Source organism: Anabrus simplex, chromosome 3 (assembly GCF_040414725.1).
Source record: "Anabrus simplex isolate iqAnaSimp1 chromosome 3, ASM4041472v1, whole genome shotgun sequence".
Classification (NCBI taxonomy): domain Eukaryota; kingdom Metazoa; phylum Arthropoda; class Insecta; order Orthoptera; family Tettigoniidae; genus Anabrus; species Anabrus simplex.
This window is the reverse complement of record NC_090267.1, coordinates 114,344,523-114,363,921: the sequence shown is the minus strand read 5'-3', so window position 1 is coordinate 114,363,921 and position 19,399 is coordinate 114,344,523. Positions and strand designations below refer to the sequence as shown.

At 42.5% G+C, this 19,399-nt stretch overlaps 2 protein-coding genes across 2 annotated transcripts in view; one reads left to right on the top strand and one right to left on the bottom strand.

The window, feature by feature from the left end:
* Positions 1–12,122, bottom strand: part of CysRS (cysteine--tRNA ligase, cytoplasmic) — a 123,845-nt gene extending 111,723 nt beyond the window's left edge. Inside the window, exons 1-3 of the mRNA XM_067142685.2 lie at positions 11,983–12,122; positions 11,606–11,785; positions 11,162–11,504 (exon numbers count right to left, since the gene is read on the bottom strand). Coding sequence (XP_066998786.2) covers positions 11,162–11,504; positions 11,606–11,785; positions 11,983–12,017 — 558 coding nt within the window. The 5' untranslated portion in view covers positions 12,018–12,122. The remainder of the gene's footprint in view (positions 1–11,161; positions 11,505–11,605; positions 11,786–11,982) is intronic.
* A 142-nt stretch (positions 12,123–12,264) lies between these two features.
* Positions 12,265–19,399, top strand: part of eIF3m (eukaryotic translation initiation factor 3 subunit m) — a 57,270-nt gene continuing 50,135 nt past the window's right edge. The window contains exons 1-3 of the mRNA XM_067142684.2: positions 12,265–12,546; positions 18,453–18,632; positions 18,740–18,834. Coding sequence (XP_066998785.1) covers positions 12,502–12,546; positions 18,453–18,632; positions 18,740–18,834 — 320 coding nt within the window. The 5' untranslated portion in view covers positions 12,265–12,501. The remainder of the gene's footprint in view (positions 12,547–18,452; positions 18,633–18,739; positions 18,835–19,399) is intronic.

The window sequence follows — 19,399 nt, the reverse complement described above, 5'->3', positions numbered from 1 at the left end:
ACTTGTAAATAGCAGTTCAATAAATTTAGAGGATATAAAAACATGCTACTTTTCTGTATAGTTATTTTAGTTTTAAGGACTCTGATAACCCGCCACAACTGCTGTCAGAAGTGAGATTTAATCAGTGGCATGTTTCAGTACTAGGATATTTCTAGAGTAATTAACAAGATGGAGTCTAGCTTGCAGACCCTCTTTTATAAGCTATGTGAAATTCAGACAGAACTTAAAAACAGACTTTTTTTTTTTTGCTAGGGGCTTTACGTCGCACCGACACAGATAGGTCTTATGGCGACGATGGGAAAGGAAAGGCCTAGGAGTTGGAAGGAAGCGGCCGTGGCCTTAATTAAGGTACAGCCCCAGCATTTGCCTAGTGTGAAAATGGGAAACCACGGAAAACCATCTTCAGGGCTGCCGATAGTGGGATTCGAACCTACTATCTCCCGGATGCAAGCTCACAGCCGCGCGCCTCTACACGCACGGCCAACTCGCCCGGTAAAACAGACTTTTAACTCCAGTCAGAATTTAAAGCTAGCCACTATGAACATGAGTTAAAGTTTAAAGCTAGCCAGACACACTCAAATTAGCTTAGGACTTCAAACTAGTCAGGATGAGCTGAAAGCTAGTCGGGATGAACTTAAAGTCAAGCTGAACAAACTTAAAGATGGAGAGGTAAGCAAGATCAAAAAGAGACATTATGCAGGACATAACTGAAGTGATAGAAAAGCAGTTCAAGGTAAAACTTCACATTCAGTCCAAATGTTTGAGACTTGAGACAAGAAATGAATGAGATGGTAGATAAAGTGGATAAACGGTTCCAGGCAGGCAATTCCTCCGACTGTTGACTCCGGCGTGCGAGTTCCCAATGGCTTCGGGCAACATTCGTTGAACATGCTACGATACATAATAGTTTTCCCAAATCTTTTTGTTCTATTTCGGTTTGTTACGACCCCTGAGGATCACGAGTGACTTGTTCGGCACGTCTTCTTTCTGCCCAATACCTCTTCATTCTCTCTCTCCTCCTCTTTCTCTCTGCTTCCGTGATCTGAATCTGGATCCTGGTGTCCGTCCATCTGTGACCTTCCATGAGCTTTCTGTATTTGGACCTCTCCTGTACTGCCATCAGTGGATGTTCTTCCTTTATGCCAATAGTCTCCCAATCTTCTCTGACTTCCTTCATCCACTTATTTCCAGCTAAGCAGGTTGCATTCCATATCTTCTTCGTCAGCCTACTGTCATCCATCCTGATGAGATGTCCAACAAATCCTAACCTTCTCTTTCTTATCACACTCGAGATTATACTCTCAAATAGTTCCTGCCTTGATATGTGTAACCAGATTTCACCTTGCTTTTTGGTGCCCCATATATGTCTCAAGATTCTTCTTTCCTCCTCCTCCAGTTGTATGCATGCTCTCTTGCCCAATGTCAGCATCTCAGTTGCATATAATGCAGCATTCCTGATGGTTATCATGTAGTGTCGCAGTTTGGCGTTCCTCGAGAAGTTCTTCTTTCCATATGTAGTCATGACTGCATATCGTAGTTTCAGCAGCAGTTGAGCTCTGTCTGTGGTACATTTGTTGCTTTGTACTTTACCTGTGATGTTCTCACCTAGGTACCGGAAGCTGCCGACTCTCTCTACCACTTGGCCTTTTACATTCCAATCGGTCTTCATATTCAGTACCTTCGCCTTGTTGTAGGCTATTTTTAGACCAACCTTTGGTGCAGTCTCAGCTAGATTTGCTAATGCCAACTTCGCGTCTTTTTCCTTTTCATGTAACAATACTATATCATCTGCGAAGGCAAGGCAATCCACTACGAGATTGTGTTTGATCTTATATCCAATCTGTACACCTTCACTTTCCATGGTTCTATTGAACTGTCTCCACTGCTTCACCACTTCATGCAAAACTAGGTTAAATAATATTGGCGACAGACCATCCCCTTGTCCTGTCTTAATTTCGAAGCTGTCTGACAACATACTCTGGTATCTTATTCTAGCGGTTGTAGCTTCCAATGTTTCCCCCACCAATGCATGTCATAGAATCCAATCCTCTGTCGTGTAGGATGTACCTGTCTATCGAGTCATAGGCTTTTGCGAAGTCTACAAATGTCACTATATTGTGTCCTTTCCTTCCCTGTGTTCTATGATTCTCTTGAGTCCAAAGATCTGTTCTACGCAGTTTCTCCCTTTCCAGAAACCACCCTGGTATTCTCCTATGGTCAATTCAAGCTGTGCTTCCACTGTATTCAGCAAAAATCTCGAGAGTATCTTGTACCCAATGTTTAGCAGCGAGATACCTCTGTAGTTATCCAGTACTCTTGTGTCTCCTTTCTTATGTAATGGTATAATTATGGCTTCTTTCCAGTTGCTAGGTATCTTCTTATTTATCCAGATGTCCATTATTATTCTATACATGCTTTCTTCCATTGCAGGAGCACCCCATTTGATCTCCTCGGCGCATATACCATCATTACGTGCCGCTTTGTTGTTTTTGAGATCCTTGATTGCCTTCACAACTTCTGTTCTGGTGGGTTCTTGTCCTTAGTTGATGTCTCTGCTGTACTGTAGTGTCATACTCCCTGTGGGTGCTTCTGTGTTCAGTAGATCTTTGAAATATCTTGCCATTTCCTTGCATACATCTTTTTCACCTATTTTCCACTCGCCATCTTGTCCTTTCACAAAAGGTTCTTTAGCCTCATAACCCTTTATCCTGCTCTTCATCTCCTTAAAGAAGGATCATGATTTGTTTATCTTAAACGCATGATCAGCTTCTTCCAGCCTCTCATTCCACCTTTTCCTTCTGGCATTCCTGATTGTCTTGGCAGCCATCCTTCTCGTTGTCTTGAATGTTGACAGGTCCTCTTTCTTCTTGGTATTCTGCCACCTTACCAACATCTTCCTCCTGTACTCTACCACCTCTTCACATTCTTCTGTCCACCACTCATGCTTCCTTGTTATTAGTGTCCAATCGTTTCGATTCTTCCCTAACCTTGTCCTTTAAGTTTTCCCATTTACTCTCCACTGTCAGGTTCTTCATGTATTGATGTCTGTTTTTTGTTCAGCAGTTCTCTGTCGATCTGGTGTGAGATGGTGTTCGTGTTTCTCCTAGTTCTGTTTGGTATCAATCTATATTTGATTTCAGTGAGATAGTGGTCAGATTCCATTCTGCCATTTTTCCTGACTTTGGTGTTCATGATCTCCGCATGGTTTTTGTCTCGGATCGCTACGTGGTCTATCTGCCTTTCACCAATTCCGTTGCCCGGACTTACCAAGGTGTCATTTTACTCGCTCTGGCTTTATAGTGTGTTGTCATGATTCTCATCTTGTGTCTTTTGCACAAGTTTGCAAGCCTTTCTCCATTCTTATTTGTTCTCTTGTGTGTAGGGTAATCCCCTACAGGGCCTTTGAATCTCCTTTCAGTGCCTAGCTGTGCATTGAAATCCCCCAGCAAGATCGTGACACCTCCCTTGTTTGCTTCCGTTACTACCTTATCCAGTGCGTTCCAGAAGTTTTCTCTCCCTGCCTTGTCTTTTTTGTTCTTATCATTTGTGGGGGCATGTGCACTGACAAGTGTATAAGTTTTATTGCCAATTTTCATCAACAAGTATGACAGTCTCTCATTCACACCCCTCCAGTCAATGATACTACTCAAGAAGCTTCGGTCTACTATAAATGGCTGTTGCTTCATCCTGATACCCAGCTTTCCCTTCAGTATTACATATCCTTCCGATTCCAACACATTTTCATCTCTGAATCTCGTTTCCTGTAGAGCCAGTATGCCGATTTCATGTTCTCTCATTGCTCTAGGACTTGTTTCAGTTCCCCCACTCTGATCATGGTCTGTATGTTGATGGTTCCTAATTTAAAGGTTCTCTTGGGTCTGATCTTTTGTGTCCAGCGTATTGAGGACGTTGAGGTATTGGGGAGCTCCGACTCTCCCTCCGCACATGATGCAGGTTCCCTAGAATCCGACAACCTGCCTGCATTGACCAAGGTCGACGGAAAATTAACCCCCTGGGGTAAAGTAGTGACTATCATGTGCTCCATGGTTACTTCACAAACCGAAGTATTACGCTGAGCTACCACAGTATCGGTAGCGTTGTTACAACTGAGGTAATGATCCACAGATCTTCTGCCAGGATAATGTTCACCCTAGTTGGTCAGGGCTGAGAGTAGGCATTTCCTCCTTACCCCCAATAGTTATGGTTTTCCCGCCAATACTCGGGTGGCTGACTGTAGTGGTTTCCCACTGGGCGATGGGGTCGCCACCTCCCTACGCCAGAGATTTTTTGTTATCTATGTAAAATCTATGCCTTTGCTGGCAGGACCTAGTGTTTACAGTGCACTATGTCTTCTGGTATAGGCTAGGGCAATTTTGTTACTTTCATAGATCTGTGTATCTGTCTTATCCTTGGCTTTGACAATATGAAAGTGACTGAGGTATGAGCGATGCTAGTAATGCCAATCCTTATGCAGCCAGTCCCTGCTATGAATGGTGTGAAAATGTTGCTCATAGGGTCGGGTGGTGTATGCATTTCAGTGGGCTTGGCAGACTGATATGTAATAGCAACTCTGGCTCAGTGGAGAAAGCAACGGGGAAACTACCTCACTCCTCATTTCCCTAGTATGCCTCTTCAGTGATGCCTGGGCCATCTATGACAGCTCATGGCAGAGCTGTTGAGGATCCCACCAGCGGTATCGCTGACGGACTGAACATACATACATGTAAAATCTATGATAACCTGTCATGCTGAGATGGAAAGTGAATATAGGCCGTAGTACCTTGCATTCGAAAAGTGCATTCATCCCGCAACAATGAAACTGACCAACAAAGGGATTCTTAAATGTCACAGAACAGAGAAAGAATGACTTCACAAAGACAAATGGAGTCACCTTTCTCCAAAGTCAAGTATATTACTCAGTATACACAGCAGTCTATAGTAAAGCAGCTGTTCTTTACCCTGAAGAATTTCTAAATTCTTTACATCCTTCCGGTTTGCCACTACACAAGGTGATTTTGTAAAAAAATGCATTCCAACAAACTGCTGTCAACTGCAAATCTCCAGAACCATAGTCATGGGTGAGAGGTGGCCATCGTCTTCTTCTTCTTCTTCTTCACACAGAGAGAGAGAGAGAGAGAGAGAGAGAGACACACACACACACACTTCGATCACATACACCTACACTCACTCAGCCACTCGGTCACACTTGTTAGCACCGTCACAGTCCGCAGTCTGCATGTCAGTCTTGCAGCTTGGGATAGTACCCGCTGTTCACTCAGTCCGTCCAACTCCACTCACAGCCCCATGTCGGCACCCAGTGTTGTCGTCCACACTGCACAGGACAGGCCACGCCCTCTTCCAGCAGCTGGTCCAAGACACTCACATGCACGACGACAAGCACACAGAAACAAGTCCTCAGCTCCAACAGACTGACACCTCAGTCTAGGCTGTCACTAACACACTGAATGCACTCTTCGCTAACTCGTACCAGCTGAACTACAGCAACTCTCTCTCCGTAGGTTGCGCCTGACATAAATACCTGGGCCCACACCATCTGGATGCTTCCAGAAGGAATCCACGCCCCCCCCCAGAGTCTTTCTGAAAGCGAATACTCTCCGCATGCCACCCAGATTATTCCATAACGCCGGAGGCCTCCAATGAGAGAGCAGTACGATCCAGGTAGCAGCGCCGGGGGTGCTGACCAATCTGCAAGCAGCTCTCCTCCGCCTGGTAATGGGAGTAGGGAGAGGGCAGGCCTTCCTTGGTGATGAGAGTGCGGCCGGACTTGGCTAGCTCACGCTACTTCCCATGGTTTTACACTGGCATGGCGGACGCACGGCTCACCATGCCACATTGACCTCTCCTCAGGGCAAGGTGTCCCAACTTGCTCCACAATATGGTGCCAGATGGATTGTTTGGTTGGCCACCACCTTCCCCATGGGGGATCCGCAGGGTCTAGTCGACAGTGTCCTCGTTCTCAGTGATAACGATCCGCAAGCCTCGCGTCACAGCTGGAATTTTGGTGGATTTCCTTTCGTTCACATCCCTGTCTATTTCCAGGGTCTGAGCGCCTTCATAGTCCTCCAATGTGATGCACGGGACTGGTTTGCTCATCTTTGCTTCTCTTCTTCCAAGGTGCGGAATTCGATGTTCGTGATATCCGTACCGGCATGCAGCTTTGTGGCATCCTCGTTCGTTGGTCATCAGTTTGTCTTCCATTGGTGCTCCGTCTTCTAGTGGGGGTTCCTCCAGTCGTGCCGTTGCCATCGCTGCCTCCATCTTCTGGCATACTGTCAGAGCCTCCTCGTAGTTCCGCTTCCCACCAACCATCTTCCCTGGATGGATCTCAGCGCCGTGCAGTTTATTGCAAGTGTCAGCCACCTCGCGCTTGGTGTCACCTCAGGGTGACTCATCCACAATCTCGTCTCCCAGATTATTTCATAATGCCGGAGGCCTCCAATGAGCAAGCAGGACGATCCAGGTAGCAGCGCCGGTGGGTGCTGACCAATCCGCAAATGGCTCTCTTCCACCTGGTAATGGGAGTAGGGAGAGGGTGGGCCTTCCTTGCTGATGAGTGTGTGGTTGGACTTGACTAGTTTGCGCTACTTCCCGTGGTTTTACATTGGCATAGCGGATGCAGCGGCTCACCATGCCACAATACTGTTTCATAGTCTACACCCACCAGTTATGCAATAGAACTCAACTGGTAGTGAAAATTTTGAAGAACTACGTGACTGACTTTAACTGGCTGTGGCACAGGAAAACTGGTCTCAATACTGACAATCCCTACGATTACTTCAGATTTGCCATTTGATTTCAAACAAGTCCAATTTCCGATAAGAATCTGCTCTGGCATGACAATAAGAAAAGCACAGGGTCAGACACTTCATGTGGCAGGAGTTGATCTTGGTGGAGAATGTACATTTATCACGTGCTTCCAGCTTTAACTTTTTGTGTTCATTAGTGGAAGAAAAACTACTAATGTCGTATACAAGGAAATCTTAGAAGTTCTCAGTCAAAAGTAACCTATCGCCTTAAATCCGTAACTGCTCCTGTGCGAAGTCGGGGCAGGTAGCTAGCGAGTATATAATGAAAACATCTGATAAGACAGCCTACACTGATGACTTCAAAACCATACCCATTGCCTTTTCCCAATCAGCACTATAATAATGCACACCGGTAAAACTTTGTCTTTTGTTGCTAGTTCTTAGATGCTCCACCTGCAACGAACTGTTGTCAACTGCAAATCTCCAAAATCATAGTCATGGGTGGAGAGGTGGCCACTGCTTTCTTTAGGCCTACAATGTTTCTTTATTGGTCTGCGCATGTCCTGGCTAGAGACAAAATAAAAACATTGGTCTAATACGTCACCGATTGGCCGTGTTGTTAGGGGCATGCAGCTGTGGGTTTGCATTCGGGGGATAGTGGGTTCAAACCCCACTGTCGGCAGCTCTGAAGAGGATTTTCAGTGGTTTCCAATTTTCACACCAGGCAAATGCTGGGCTGTACCTTAATTAAGGCCATGGATACTTCCTTCCTACTCCTAGCCCTTTCCCACCCCCATCGTCGCCATAAGACCTATCTGTGTTGGTAAGACGTAAAGCAACTTGATATAGATGTCAATTCCCATAGGGAACCTGAAATATTTGTTCTGAATGAGTAAATTTATTATATGTTATTATGTGTAAATTTATAATGTCCAATGACGGACCATTTATATTAGTATTGTAAAGCAACTCGTAAAAAGAAAAAGTTTTTAAATCTAACACGTTAAGTGTGCTTATCAGAGAACCTCTCAAAGGAAGTGTGTCCTCAGAAAGTGGGGCGGAGGATTCAGTTTTGTGTAGCCATTGGCTCAAATTTTTAGGATTTTTTAATTGTGCAGTAGTTGGTAATGAGATCTATCTGTGTTGATTTCTGGGACATTTGTCATTTTGTTGTTTGTTTGTTGCTTTAAGGGGCCTAACAGCTAGGTCATCGGCCCCATTTGTCATTTTGCATGAAATTTCAGCCAATGGCAGTGATAGTAACTGCAGGAAGTATGGAAGATGATGTATGATTAATTATATTAGGTTATAAAAGTAAATATACTTTTTGAGGTGGATTGGTGGTCCCTGGCATTCATATGGGACACATCTCTCCTCTACAAGAAATAACTTACAAGGTAAGATTTCCATTATTTACCTTTTGCTATAATTTTATTTAATATGACTTTACTATATTCTACATCAACTTAACAACATTAAAAATTAGTAGTAGGCCTATTGATGCTAAATCCTTTTAGAGAAGAGGTATGTTCATTACAATAGCCAGGGATCAACCAGGCCACCCCCACAAGTACATTTACTTTTACAACCTAATGAAGTGTAGCACGTGCCGTTCTCCATTCCTTGAGCTGATATTAGCATTGCCATTGGCCGACATATAATCGGATATGACATCATTCCCAGCAATCAAGAGAAAGACATTCAGTTACCAACCCTCACAAAAAAAACAATTTTTTTTTAGAAGCTGCTATACGTCGCACACAGATAGGTTTTACGGCGACAATGGGATAGGAAAGGGCTAGGAGTGGCAAGGAAGCGGCCGTGGCCTTAATTAAGATACAGGCCCAGCATTTGTCTGGTGTGAAAATGGGAAAACACAGAAAACCATCTTCAGGGCAGCCAACAGTGTGATTCAAATCCTCTATTTCCTGAATGCAAGCTCACAACTGCACACCCCTAACCGTACAGCCAACTCACTCGGTGAATTAAAAAAAATAGAAGTGTACGGGAAACAATGTAGGATAAAAGATGTACAGTGATCGATCTCATGGCCATACCTATCCAACACAACTTCTTATTTCAGCTGCACTTATCCAATCCACTATCTGGCATAATTAATTCAGGTTTTCACCACTATCCAACCTAGAATGCACTGATATTGCCCTACAGAAAGCTAGATGTCTAACAGCCGTTTTGTGGCGTTAATCTTGGGGTTTACGACCCAGTCAAATGGTTTTGTCACTGGACTTAACCAATGGTTATGCCGTTATATCAATAGCTGCACCTAACAATGTACACCATACCACCCCGTCCCCTAGTTCCTAAGTTGGCAGCCCTGTTAACCACGCTCACATGTTGTCCATGAGAAAGAAACAAATGACAATCATATCACGCAAGTGGTGATTCATGGTACTAATGTTGCACAGCACAGGATAAAGCTTTGCATTTCATTTATGCTACTGGAGTCTTTCAATTTCTATCAAATTCTCTGAGGGTTGGTCCCAATTCAGGGTCGTGACTGAATGCTGGATAATGCAATCATCAAAACTGATAGTGTATTCATGCCGAGTATCAATTTATTGACCCACTTTCAGTATGTATGCCAAGCGAATGAGGCTACAGTGGGTTAGACTTCATTTGGGTGTGTATCAGCTTGTTAATTTACCACCACGCAGTTTTTACAGACCACCCGGCTAACATAACCTAGTTACATAACATTAATGTATAGGTCTATTTGAGTCATTGGGTATTCCAAATTAAAATACAAATATTGTAAAACTGTATTTAAATAACAAATCATTATTGTCAGCATAACTGAATCAATTATGTTGGAGTTTAAATGTTTAGCGCGACTATCGCGTATTGTCATGTGCGAGCGGTGTCTGGATTAGCATATAATCGCATGCGAGCACTTTATTCCTTTTGACGTCACAAACCAGTATGGCACTCCTCAACAACCAAGTGGTAAGCTCTGGTGTTACGTGATTATGAACGAGTAGTAGAATACTATGTCTCGTCCATGATAATAACACTAAAATACAGTTAATGTTTACCTTTCTGATATTGTTGTTAATGCCCTGAGGGGAATAAACTGAAATTTTATCTATTTTTAATGAAGTATTCCCTGCCCTGCTACTCATTCCAGCCACTTGACTGACAAAAATTTCTGGGGAGAACACTAACCATGGGTATGTTTAGGCCAATAACATAAGGGGTTGATCTTTGTTCAGGTGAGTCTGTATTAATTTATCATTTGTTGAAGAGGGAAACTTTTTTCTTTCAGTGTCGACACGGTTAACAGAGCTTATAAGCTTTTCAACCTATCGAATCATGTAACACTTAGAACACTAAAACATACCTACAGGACTGAAAAGCTTATAAGTTCTATTAATTTATCACCACTCACTCAACAAACAATGTTACACTTTGGGTGTACGTGTGCATCTATACCTGCTGGTTGAGATGCAATACCAGTGGCATCAACCATTTGAGAGTTTATACCTTCCTACAGCTAAATGAAAGAACAAAAGGAGATATCAAGATCTGAATTAATCTATGAGTGGAACAGCTGTCACGGCAAAGTTTAGTTACTGCAACACTCTTACAGCGCAGACATCTACGCGCGATTACACTGTCATTTGTTTTTTTTTTTCCCTCGCTGACTTCTTGTGATGGCCGTGATCGTGCGGTGCACAGGGCTGCCAACTCATGACAAAACCATTGGTCAGGATTGGTTAGGTCTGGCTAGTGACAAAACCATTGGTCTGGATTGGTCAGGTCCGGCTAGTGACAAAACCATTGGTCAGGGTTGGTTAGGTTAGGTTATTGACAAAACCACTGGACTGGGATCAAGCAAGGGGGGGTCTCAGGTGAGGGCCATGAAGCGGCTTTAGGCCTCTAGCATTCCGTATGGTGAGAACAGTGCATTCAAAAAGCTGAATTTATCAAGTTTGCTAGTGACAAATCTATTGGTCTGACTGTACATTGTTTCATTACACATGGCATTTAGTTGTGTTTTTATTGCACGTGCGTTGGTAACGAAACGCATTTCACTTCATTGCTGGGAATGACTTCATATCCGATTGTATCTCAGCCAACGGAAATGCTACAGTACGCTTGAGCAATGAATAATGGTGTGTGACAAATTATATTAGGTTATAAAAGTAAATATACTTATGGGGGATGGCGGGTGGGTCCCTGGCTGTCATAGTGAACACATTTCTCCTCTACAAGGTATTCCATATAAGATTTGTAACATTTCAAATCCCTTATGGTATCCGAAATCCTTATAAAATTAGGTAAGCTGGATTCAGTAGCATGAGAATAGACGAGAGAACATGTGTTTGATAGGCTTTTCTTAATCTAACATGCATGTACAAGCAAACGTAGGTTACCTTTCGAGCTTCTTCCATCTTGATCTTGTCCTTTTCTTTAATGGCAGCTTCAAGCATCTCAACTGCTGTAGTCATCTTACCTAACATTTTTTCTAGCATGCACTTTTTGTCAGGATCAGTTGTCTGTCGTCCCGAAACTGACACATGTTCCATAACACACTTCACATCCTCCAAAGTTTTTTCCAGACTCAATCCTTTCTCCATATATCTCTCAAATAATTCATTCTGTCTAGCTCGCTTGATAATCTTATCATCGATATCCGTAATGTTCATCACATAAGTTACATCATAATTAAAATAATCTGATAGAACTCTACGAAGAATGTCGAATGATATATATGACCTGGAAAAAGACATGGTGATAATTAATTAAAAGTTTAAAAACATTATCATAAATGAGAGTTGAACAGGTTAAAATACAAAATTATGAATTTGAGTATAAACCTTGCATGGCCCATATGTGAAGCATCATAGACAGTTGGACCACAGCTATACCAGAAGACCTGGCGTCCTTTCTGTGGGATAAATTCTTCTTTCTGACGAGTAAGACTGTTGTAGAGCTTTAGTACAGGTCTTGCAGAAGGTGAAGGCGCTTCCCAGCGAGGCTGGCTACGTTTCGCCATACTAAAATAATCAAACACAGACTGCATCACCCAACTAATACAAATTAACAAAATGTTTATAATTTAAAGAAATGGTTACAACTGAAAGGCTGATAACTAGTATATTCACACAAAAGATGCACCATTACTATGGCCATAACGAAAAAATACCTAATTGAAAACAAAATATAGAAAAGCATCTTCATCAAGAAGACAAACCTTGATTTAATATCAGGAACACCAGACGTGCTCATACTGGGGCATTCATAACATACTTTGACGCACCCACATGTATCTCGAATGCCACATAGCGCAACACACGGAAGCAATACAATTTTTCATACTCCCATTGTCTCATTTTACTTGTCTGGTGATTTGGTAGTACTGTTTGTTCGTTTCCGTACAGCATGTACGACAACGTTGCAATAAAAACTCACGTCACGAGTAATAGAAATTATTTCTTTCGTTGCGTCATTATAGCATCATGAAATTATGTTTCTGGAAGGAAAATGATCCAGCATAACTCGGCGTTTGAACTGACGCTAACTTCCCATTAATTATTAAACTTTTAGCAAAAGGAATATACTTGTCCAGCATTAATTGGGTACACTGGTTGATAATAAATGAAGCGAACTTCGCGATTCCATCCTCGTGTCGAGCGTCAACAGCTGTAGAAATTGTTGTTCGTATAGATAGGTTAAACAAATTGCGGGTTAACGTGGACGCAATTAATTTACAATGCTTGAGGTTCCAGTTTTCATAGAATTATCCTTGGAGGATCAGGTGAGTATGTCGTGCAAGAATTCCTTGTTTCTCTTTATTTGTATAGAAATACCCATCTGGCTCCGTGTTACACTATTCTTGCAGTACTAACTTGTCATCTTCATGAAATTCATGCATTATATTCTCTTGCAAAAATAAAGTTTTCTTAACACAAACATTTGCTCATTTTTCAGAATATTTTACTGTCCCTGGAGTGTGTTCACAGTCTGAATAAACCGTTTGCTCTCGCTATTCTCAAATTTGAACCTCACTTATTCTCTGCGAAGTTAACGTCTTTTACTTAGTGATTATAACAGTTTATACTGATTTTTTTCTGTCCTTCAAAGATAGACTTTTCATTTCTTCTGATTTGGTACCGAGCGAATTGGCCGTGTGGTAAAGGTCACGCAGCTGTGAGCTTGCATACGGGAGATAAGTGGGTTCGAACCCCACTGTCGGCGGCCCTGAAGATGGTTTTCCGTGGTTTCCCATTTTTACACCAGGCAAATGGTGGGGCTGTTCCTTAATTAAGGCTACGGCCGCATCCATCCCACTCCTATCCCATCGTTGCCATAAGACTTATCTGTGTCGGTGCGACATAAAGCAAATTGCTATGTGCCAACACCACCACCCTCTTATTTTTATTTATAAGTTTCCTTTTCCATATTGATTGGATTCAATGTATAGACAAGAAATGTTCACAGTCTGAATAAACCGTTTGCTCTCGCTATTCTCAAATTTGAACCTCACTTATTCTCTGCGAAGTTAACGTCTTTTACTTAGTGATTATAACAGTTTATACTGATTTTTTTCTGTCCTTCAAAGATAGACTTTTCATTTCTTGTCTATACCACCATCCTCTACCTACCTCATCATAATCCCCCACCCTGACACGCAGGTCAACCATGGGAGTTAAACAGGAAGCCGAACATGGCCTCGGACAAACCCCTGTGGGTGGGGGATGCAGACGAAAAATGCACCCGCGGTGTCCCTTGCCTGTCCTAAGAGGCGACGTAGGCGCGAAAATGGATTGTGCCTTTGGTACCATGTATTGTAGTCCCTGTGGATGGGAGGGGTTTAATACATCCACAGGTAATCCCTGCCTGTCATAGAAGGCGACTAAAAGGGTCATGTAGCCATCGGTCCAATCTTTATTTTTTTAATTGAGGGTTAATTGTAGACCGAATCAAAATGCACATGCTGTTCGGGGAGGGGCCTCTTACATGTGCAGTTACACTCAAATGCCTGTACAGTATCCCCAGTCCAGTTGGGTGGGAGCACCATGTACTCAGCAGTATTGTCCGCTTGACAACACAGGACCTTGCATAGCCGAATGTCAGAAGGACATATTATTATTCATTTTTTTTCTATATGTATCATTCTGTAGGCCTATATGCTATGGGATGCATGCTATTGTAGGTGATATGAGGAAGGGAGTTGTGCTCATTGCCTCAGTCAGCCCGTATTGGACATTGTCCAACATTGGACCCCGGGCAATACCTGCTATGACCAGGTGGGTATTGCCTAGGCATCTTGCTTAGGCTACAGAGGCCCCTGATCGGAGTGGGTGGCATTCAGGGAGGATGTTTTCAGGCATGGCTGGAAGCAAACGTCTGCTGTCTGCCCAGGGTGGTCCGCCACCCAAGTCTTTTAACTTTCGATTCCCTCAGGGAGTTAAGCCCATGTGAACAAGCGCATCGTGAAAGTACGGATCCAGCTTCTGTAAGTTCCTGGTTGCTACCAGAACTGATGAGCATGATTTCAAGCCATCCTTTTTAGTAGACATATTGAAGGTGTTTGTCGAATCCCCCATCAAAGTGGAAGAGCACAATTCATTGAATATGGTTTGTGGAGTCTTCTACCGTGACCTCATTTTGAATACTGACAATGAGTTGATGGAAGGCATGGAAAACCGTGGCATGACACGTCCGGCGCATTACACTCAAAGTCAATAATACCAATATAAATGGTCCGTTATTGGACATTATAAATTTTCCAGCTAGCTCATTCTTGGTTGCCAGCGTTTCGCCCCCGTGTGCTAGGGTGGGCTCATCAGTTGGTACCTAGCACACCTACCAATACGCTGGCTAGTGCACACCGTGGAGGCCACTGCGTAGGCCAACTGGAGCCACTGGCAGTGCCAATGCACCAAGAGACTTTGTCTCATCACTAAAAATTGATGCCTGCTTGGCCATCAGATGATAGAGATGTTGATTCCCATAGGGAATCTGAAATATTTGTCCTGAATGAGCAAATTTATAATACCAATATAAATGGTCCGTGATGAGACAAAGTCTCTTGGTGCATTGGCACTGCCGGTGGCTCCAGTTGGCCTACGCAGTGGCCTCCACGGTGTGCACTAGCCAGCGTATTGGTAGGTGTGCTAGGTACCAACTGATGAGCCCACCCTAGCACACGGGGGCGAAACGCTGGCAACCAAGAATGAGCTAGCTGGAAAATTTATAATGTCCAATAACGGACCATTTATATTGGTATTATAAATTTGCTCATTCAGGACAAATATTTCAGATTCCCTATGGGAATCAACATCTATATCAACTCAAAGTCAATGGCGAAGACGTTGCCACCAGTGCCGTCATTGTCTCTTACAAGTGTCTGTGTTACCAAAAAAAGTCAAGGTAACTACCAATCATTGTGATAATGAGGCTGCACATCCTGCCTCCAATGCAGTGCTATCAGTGCCAATGGTGACACATGGTATCTCATTGTTCAAATCCTTCTGTGGGTGGTACATGTGGAAGGAGAGCTCATGGCGCGGAAGAGTGCACATCTCTGAACAAGCGTACTAACTGCCCTGGTTTTCATTCTCCTCGAGATAGGAACTGTCTGGTACATCTCACTGTGAAGAAGATTCAGGAGTTTAAGACTCTGGATGGTCTTTCCTACCAGGAAGTGTTCTGTAAGTTCAATTAAATTCTATGAATGCACCTGCCAAAGCACTAGCCCTCAGCATGATCGTACAGAGTCTAGGCCCTACCAGGTTCTCGTTTATTTCAGCTACGCCTGTGAAGATCACTGCATCCAAGATGGCAGTTGCTCCTGTGAGCAACACAGCAAAGAATAAAAGCTTGAAGGTGGGGACTGCTCTACCGTCGAGCATAAATAAGCCTGTGCCGGCTAGGAACCTCAAGCCAGCACAACAGGGGGAGAAGACAAAGTCTCCCTCCTCCAAGAGGTCGGCAAAAGCTGCGCCCAAGGTGGCAGAGACGGCATTGTCAACTGGGGCTGGGAATCCACTTCATGGTTTTTTTTGTTCAAAGGATTTGTTAAGATTTTTGGACGTGTGGCATAGTGCAACACCTTGTTGAAAAAATACTTTCACAGTCTGGAGAGATTTTGTGTAAATTGGACACTATCCTCCTTCAAAGGATTTCTATGTACTGTTACTGTTCATCATACCCTTAACGGGGACTAAAGGTCCTGGCCCCTTGTTGGTGTAACATTCCCAGAACGTCACTTTTTGGGATGTTTGGGTACTTGTTGAATATGGGCCAGTGACGTTTCCTCTGATTTTTCTTTATGCACTTTAGAAACACACTGAACACGACTTCGAAATGGCTTTCGTCTGAAAATACAACTTTCTTCCAATCTTCCAGTCGGTCTTTATATAGTTTAGCATATATCGATCACTTTTCGTGTGTAGCGTCTGTCAGAAGCTGCTTTCTTCCTGCCTCCAACAGTCTGAGGCGAACTGTTGTAACGTGAACATCTCGCCCACTCTGACTTAAATCTCTGTTTAGGTCAACAGCTGAGAACCTGGTGTTTAATTCATTCTCCTAATAGGTGTAGTCCTTTATTTCCAACCACAATTTCCTTCCCTCAGCAATAAAAAGTTACAGATCGCTTGAGCAGTGAATAATGGTGTGTGATAAATTATATTAGGTTATAAAAGTAAATATACTTCTGGGGGGTGGCGAGTGGGCCACATTAAAACTGAATTTACTGTAGTCACACCAACGCCACATTGTTCAGCAGTTAGACTTTGTATTAGAGAGATATGCTCAGCTCATGTCACATTTTGTGAACGTTTCTGCAGGATGGTATCCATTATCAATTTGCAGTACAGTAACACGACACAATACTGAAAACATACATGACATTACCTGGAGACATTAAAATAATTACTGTATTATAAAGAACATTCAGTAATGCCAAAAAATGTTAACAATAATGCTACCATACACCTACAATGCAATTAGCTTGAAAGCAGGAACAGTATTTAGCAGGAATGCACGATTTTGCCGACATTACTTATAAATAATCGTAGAAATAATTGTGTTTGGATTAATTTGCATGCTACTATATATGTGGACAATTTTGTTCTGCATTATAGCTTACAATGTATGGCAGTCGGAAAATGACACAACAAGATTTTAGGAGAGTGGAACAGTGGACCTTAGAACATGACTTTCAGTTTTCAATTGTTCAGTTTTGCCGGAAGCGCACTCTTCACCCCCATCCTGAGCTTTATTGAAGAGTGAGGGTAGCTCTTCCTGTAGTTGACATATACCGATTTCTTGGGCTCTTTTTGATAATAAATTATCATGGGAGCCGCACGTGCATCAGTTAAAAGTGAAATGTGCCAAGAAATTCAATATTTTGAAGTTTCTTAGCAGCTGCACTTCATGGGGGCATACTGTATGGTGCTTCTACTATTTTATAGGGCACATATTTTTTCCTGGTTAGACTACAGTAGTGCAGCATATGGATCAGCAAGGCAAAGCGTCCTTTTGAAACTGAATAGCATGCACCACAGCAGAGTTAGGTTGGCAACGGGAGCATTCCATACAAGCCCTACTGGTAGCTTGCTCTCTGAATGTGGTGTGCCGCCTCTGCACCTGAATTACAAGATATTAGAATCATTCCATATTGATGGTGTTCACTTTACAAAGGAAAAACTAAATGTATCCTCCTAATTCAATACATAATTCCATCATTAGATGGAGTAATAAAATTCAAACATGTTTCGACTCGTTCGAGCCATCTTCAGTGAAATAAGTGAAATAACCCCCCTTTATTATTTTATTACTCCATCTAATGATGGAATTACGGTATGTTATGTATTGAATTAGGAGAATACATTTATTTTTTTCCTTTGTAAAGTCTACACCTGAAGCACCAACAAATGTTATTGTCCTATGCAGCGAATTTGCAACAGATGCCACTTCACCCAGCCCTGCATATCCCACAATGGAAACAGTCAGCTGTACGCTGCTTATCCACGAGCAATGCAGCCGGTTGGTGTACGCTTGGATAGTAGTTGCAGATTGTTTGATGTACCTTCAGTTCCTTGTCTTGTCAAACGACCAAGTAAGGCACCTCTGTGGTTAATACGATGACTTGAAATAATCCTGTATCTGCACACCGGCCCAAAAGAGAACACAGACCCCTCCATTTATTGGAGGCTCTTCCTCTCCGTTGTTGGCCATTATCCAGATTCAGTAGTTGTTTACACATATGGCTCGAGGGCAGATGCAACGTAGGCTGTGCATTAGTTGTCGATAATAAGAGGTTTCTTTTTCCCCTACACAGTAGGGGAACCCGGGGTAATTAGAACATTATCGTATAAATTCCATATGTAAGAAAATAAAATACAAAATTGATAGGATAATTAGAAAAAAGCTCTTGCACAAATTGAGTAACACTCTATAATGTATGGGAATGAAGAAATATCATTAGTTACTTTTTGGTATTTATATGATAATGTTCTAATTACCCCGGGTTCCCCTAGAGTTCTATGCTATGTTTGAAGCTCTGCGGTACGCGCTGTCCAGTGAACAGCGGTGCTTTCTGTTGTGTACAGACTCCTTGAGCTCATTACAGTATATTTTGTAATTCTGTAAACAGGTAAAATGAAACAATTTTGAGTCAATGATTAACAGCATGTTTTTGTTTTTTTTTCCCAGGCTCAAGAGTTGAGAGTATATTTCAAATCTCTGGGTGCTGAAATATCAGAGGAAAAATCTCCTAAAGGGATTGAAGATGATCTGCATAAAATCATTGGAGTATGTGACTCTTGTTTCAAGGATAATAATGAATCTGAAATAGAAAGTGTTCTGAACAGTATCGTATCGATGCTTGTACTGGTAGGTATTCTTTGTAAGTCAAGCATGTGTGCTGTTAATATGTTAATTTCTCTTTGTGCTGTTATATATTCTCAGTGTATATATGTATGGGTGATATCCTTTCACAGATTCCTGTTGAACGGGCAGAAAATCTCATTCTCGCCTTTTGTGAAAAACTTACAAAAGCTCCAGGGTATAAATTGGGCATGGTGGCTCTCAGAGTGTAAGTATGTGGTCATAGTATGACATACACTTCTCTTTACTTTATAGTACCTTTTGTATGGGCCATATTTCCTTTCATAGTTGTACAAGATATAAATATATTTTATTCTGAAAGAATTTTGTTATTTAGTAATATTGTAATCTTTGAATGCCTCCAGAATTACATTTCCAATATTAAGTGCAATCGAAATAGTTCATGAGAAATGAAACCAACAGAATGTTGCTGAAAGAATGAAATTGCATCTAAGAATTGGTAATAAATATTAAATTTTTATCCCTGATTCGAAAAACCAGGGTGCCTCCGTGGCTGAGGCGGCACCTCTGGGTTCCGTGATTCAAATTCCGGTCACTCCATGTGAGATTTATGCTGGACAAAGTGGAGGCGGGACAGGTTTTTCTCCGGGTACTCCGGTTTTCCCTGTCATCTTTTCCAGCAGCACACTCCAATATTTCATTTCATCTGTCAGTTATTACTCATTGCCCCAGAGAAATTTGACGGGCTTTGGCAGCCGGCACAGTTCCTATCCTCACCACTGGAGGCAGCTTCATTCCTTTCATTCCTAACC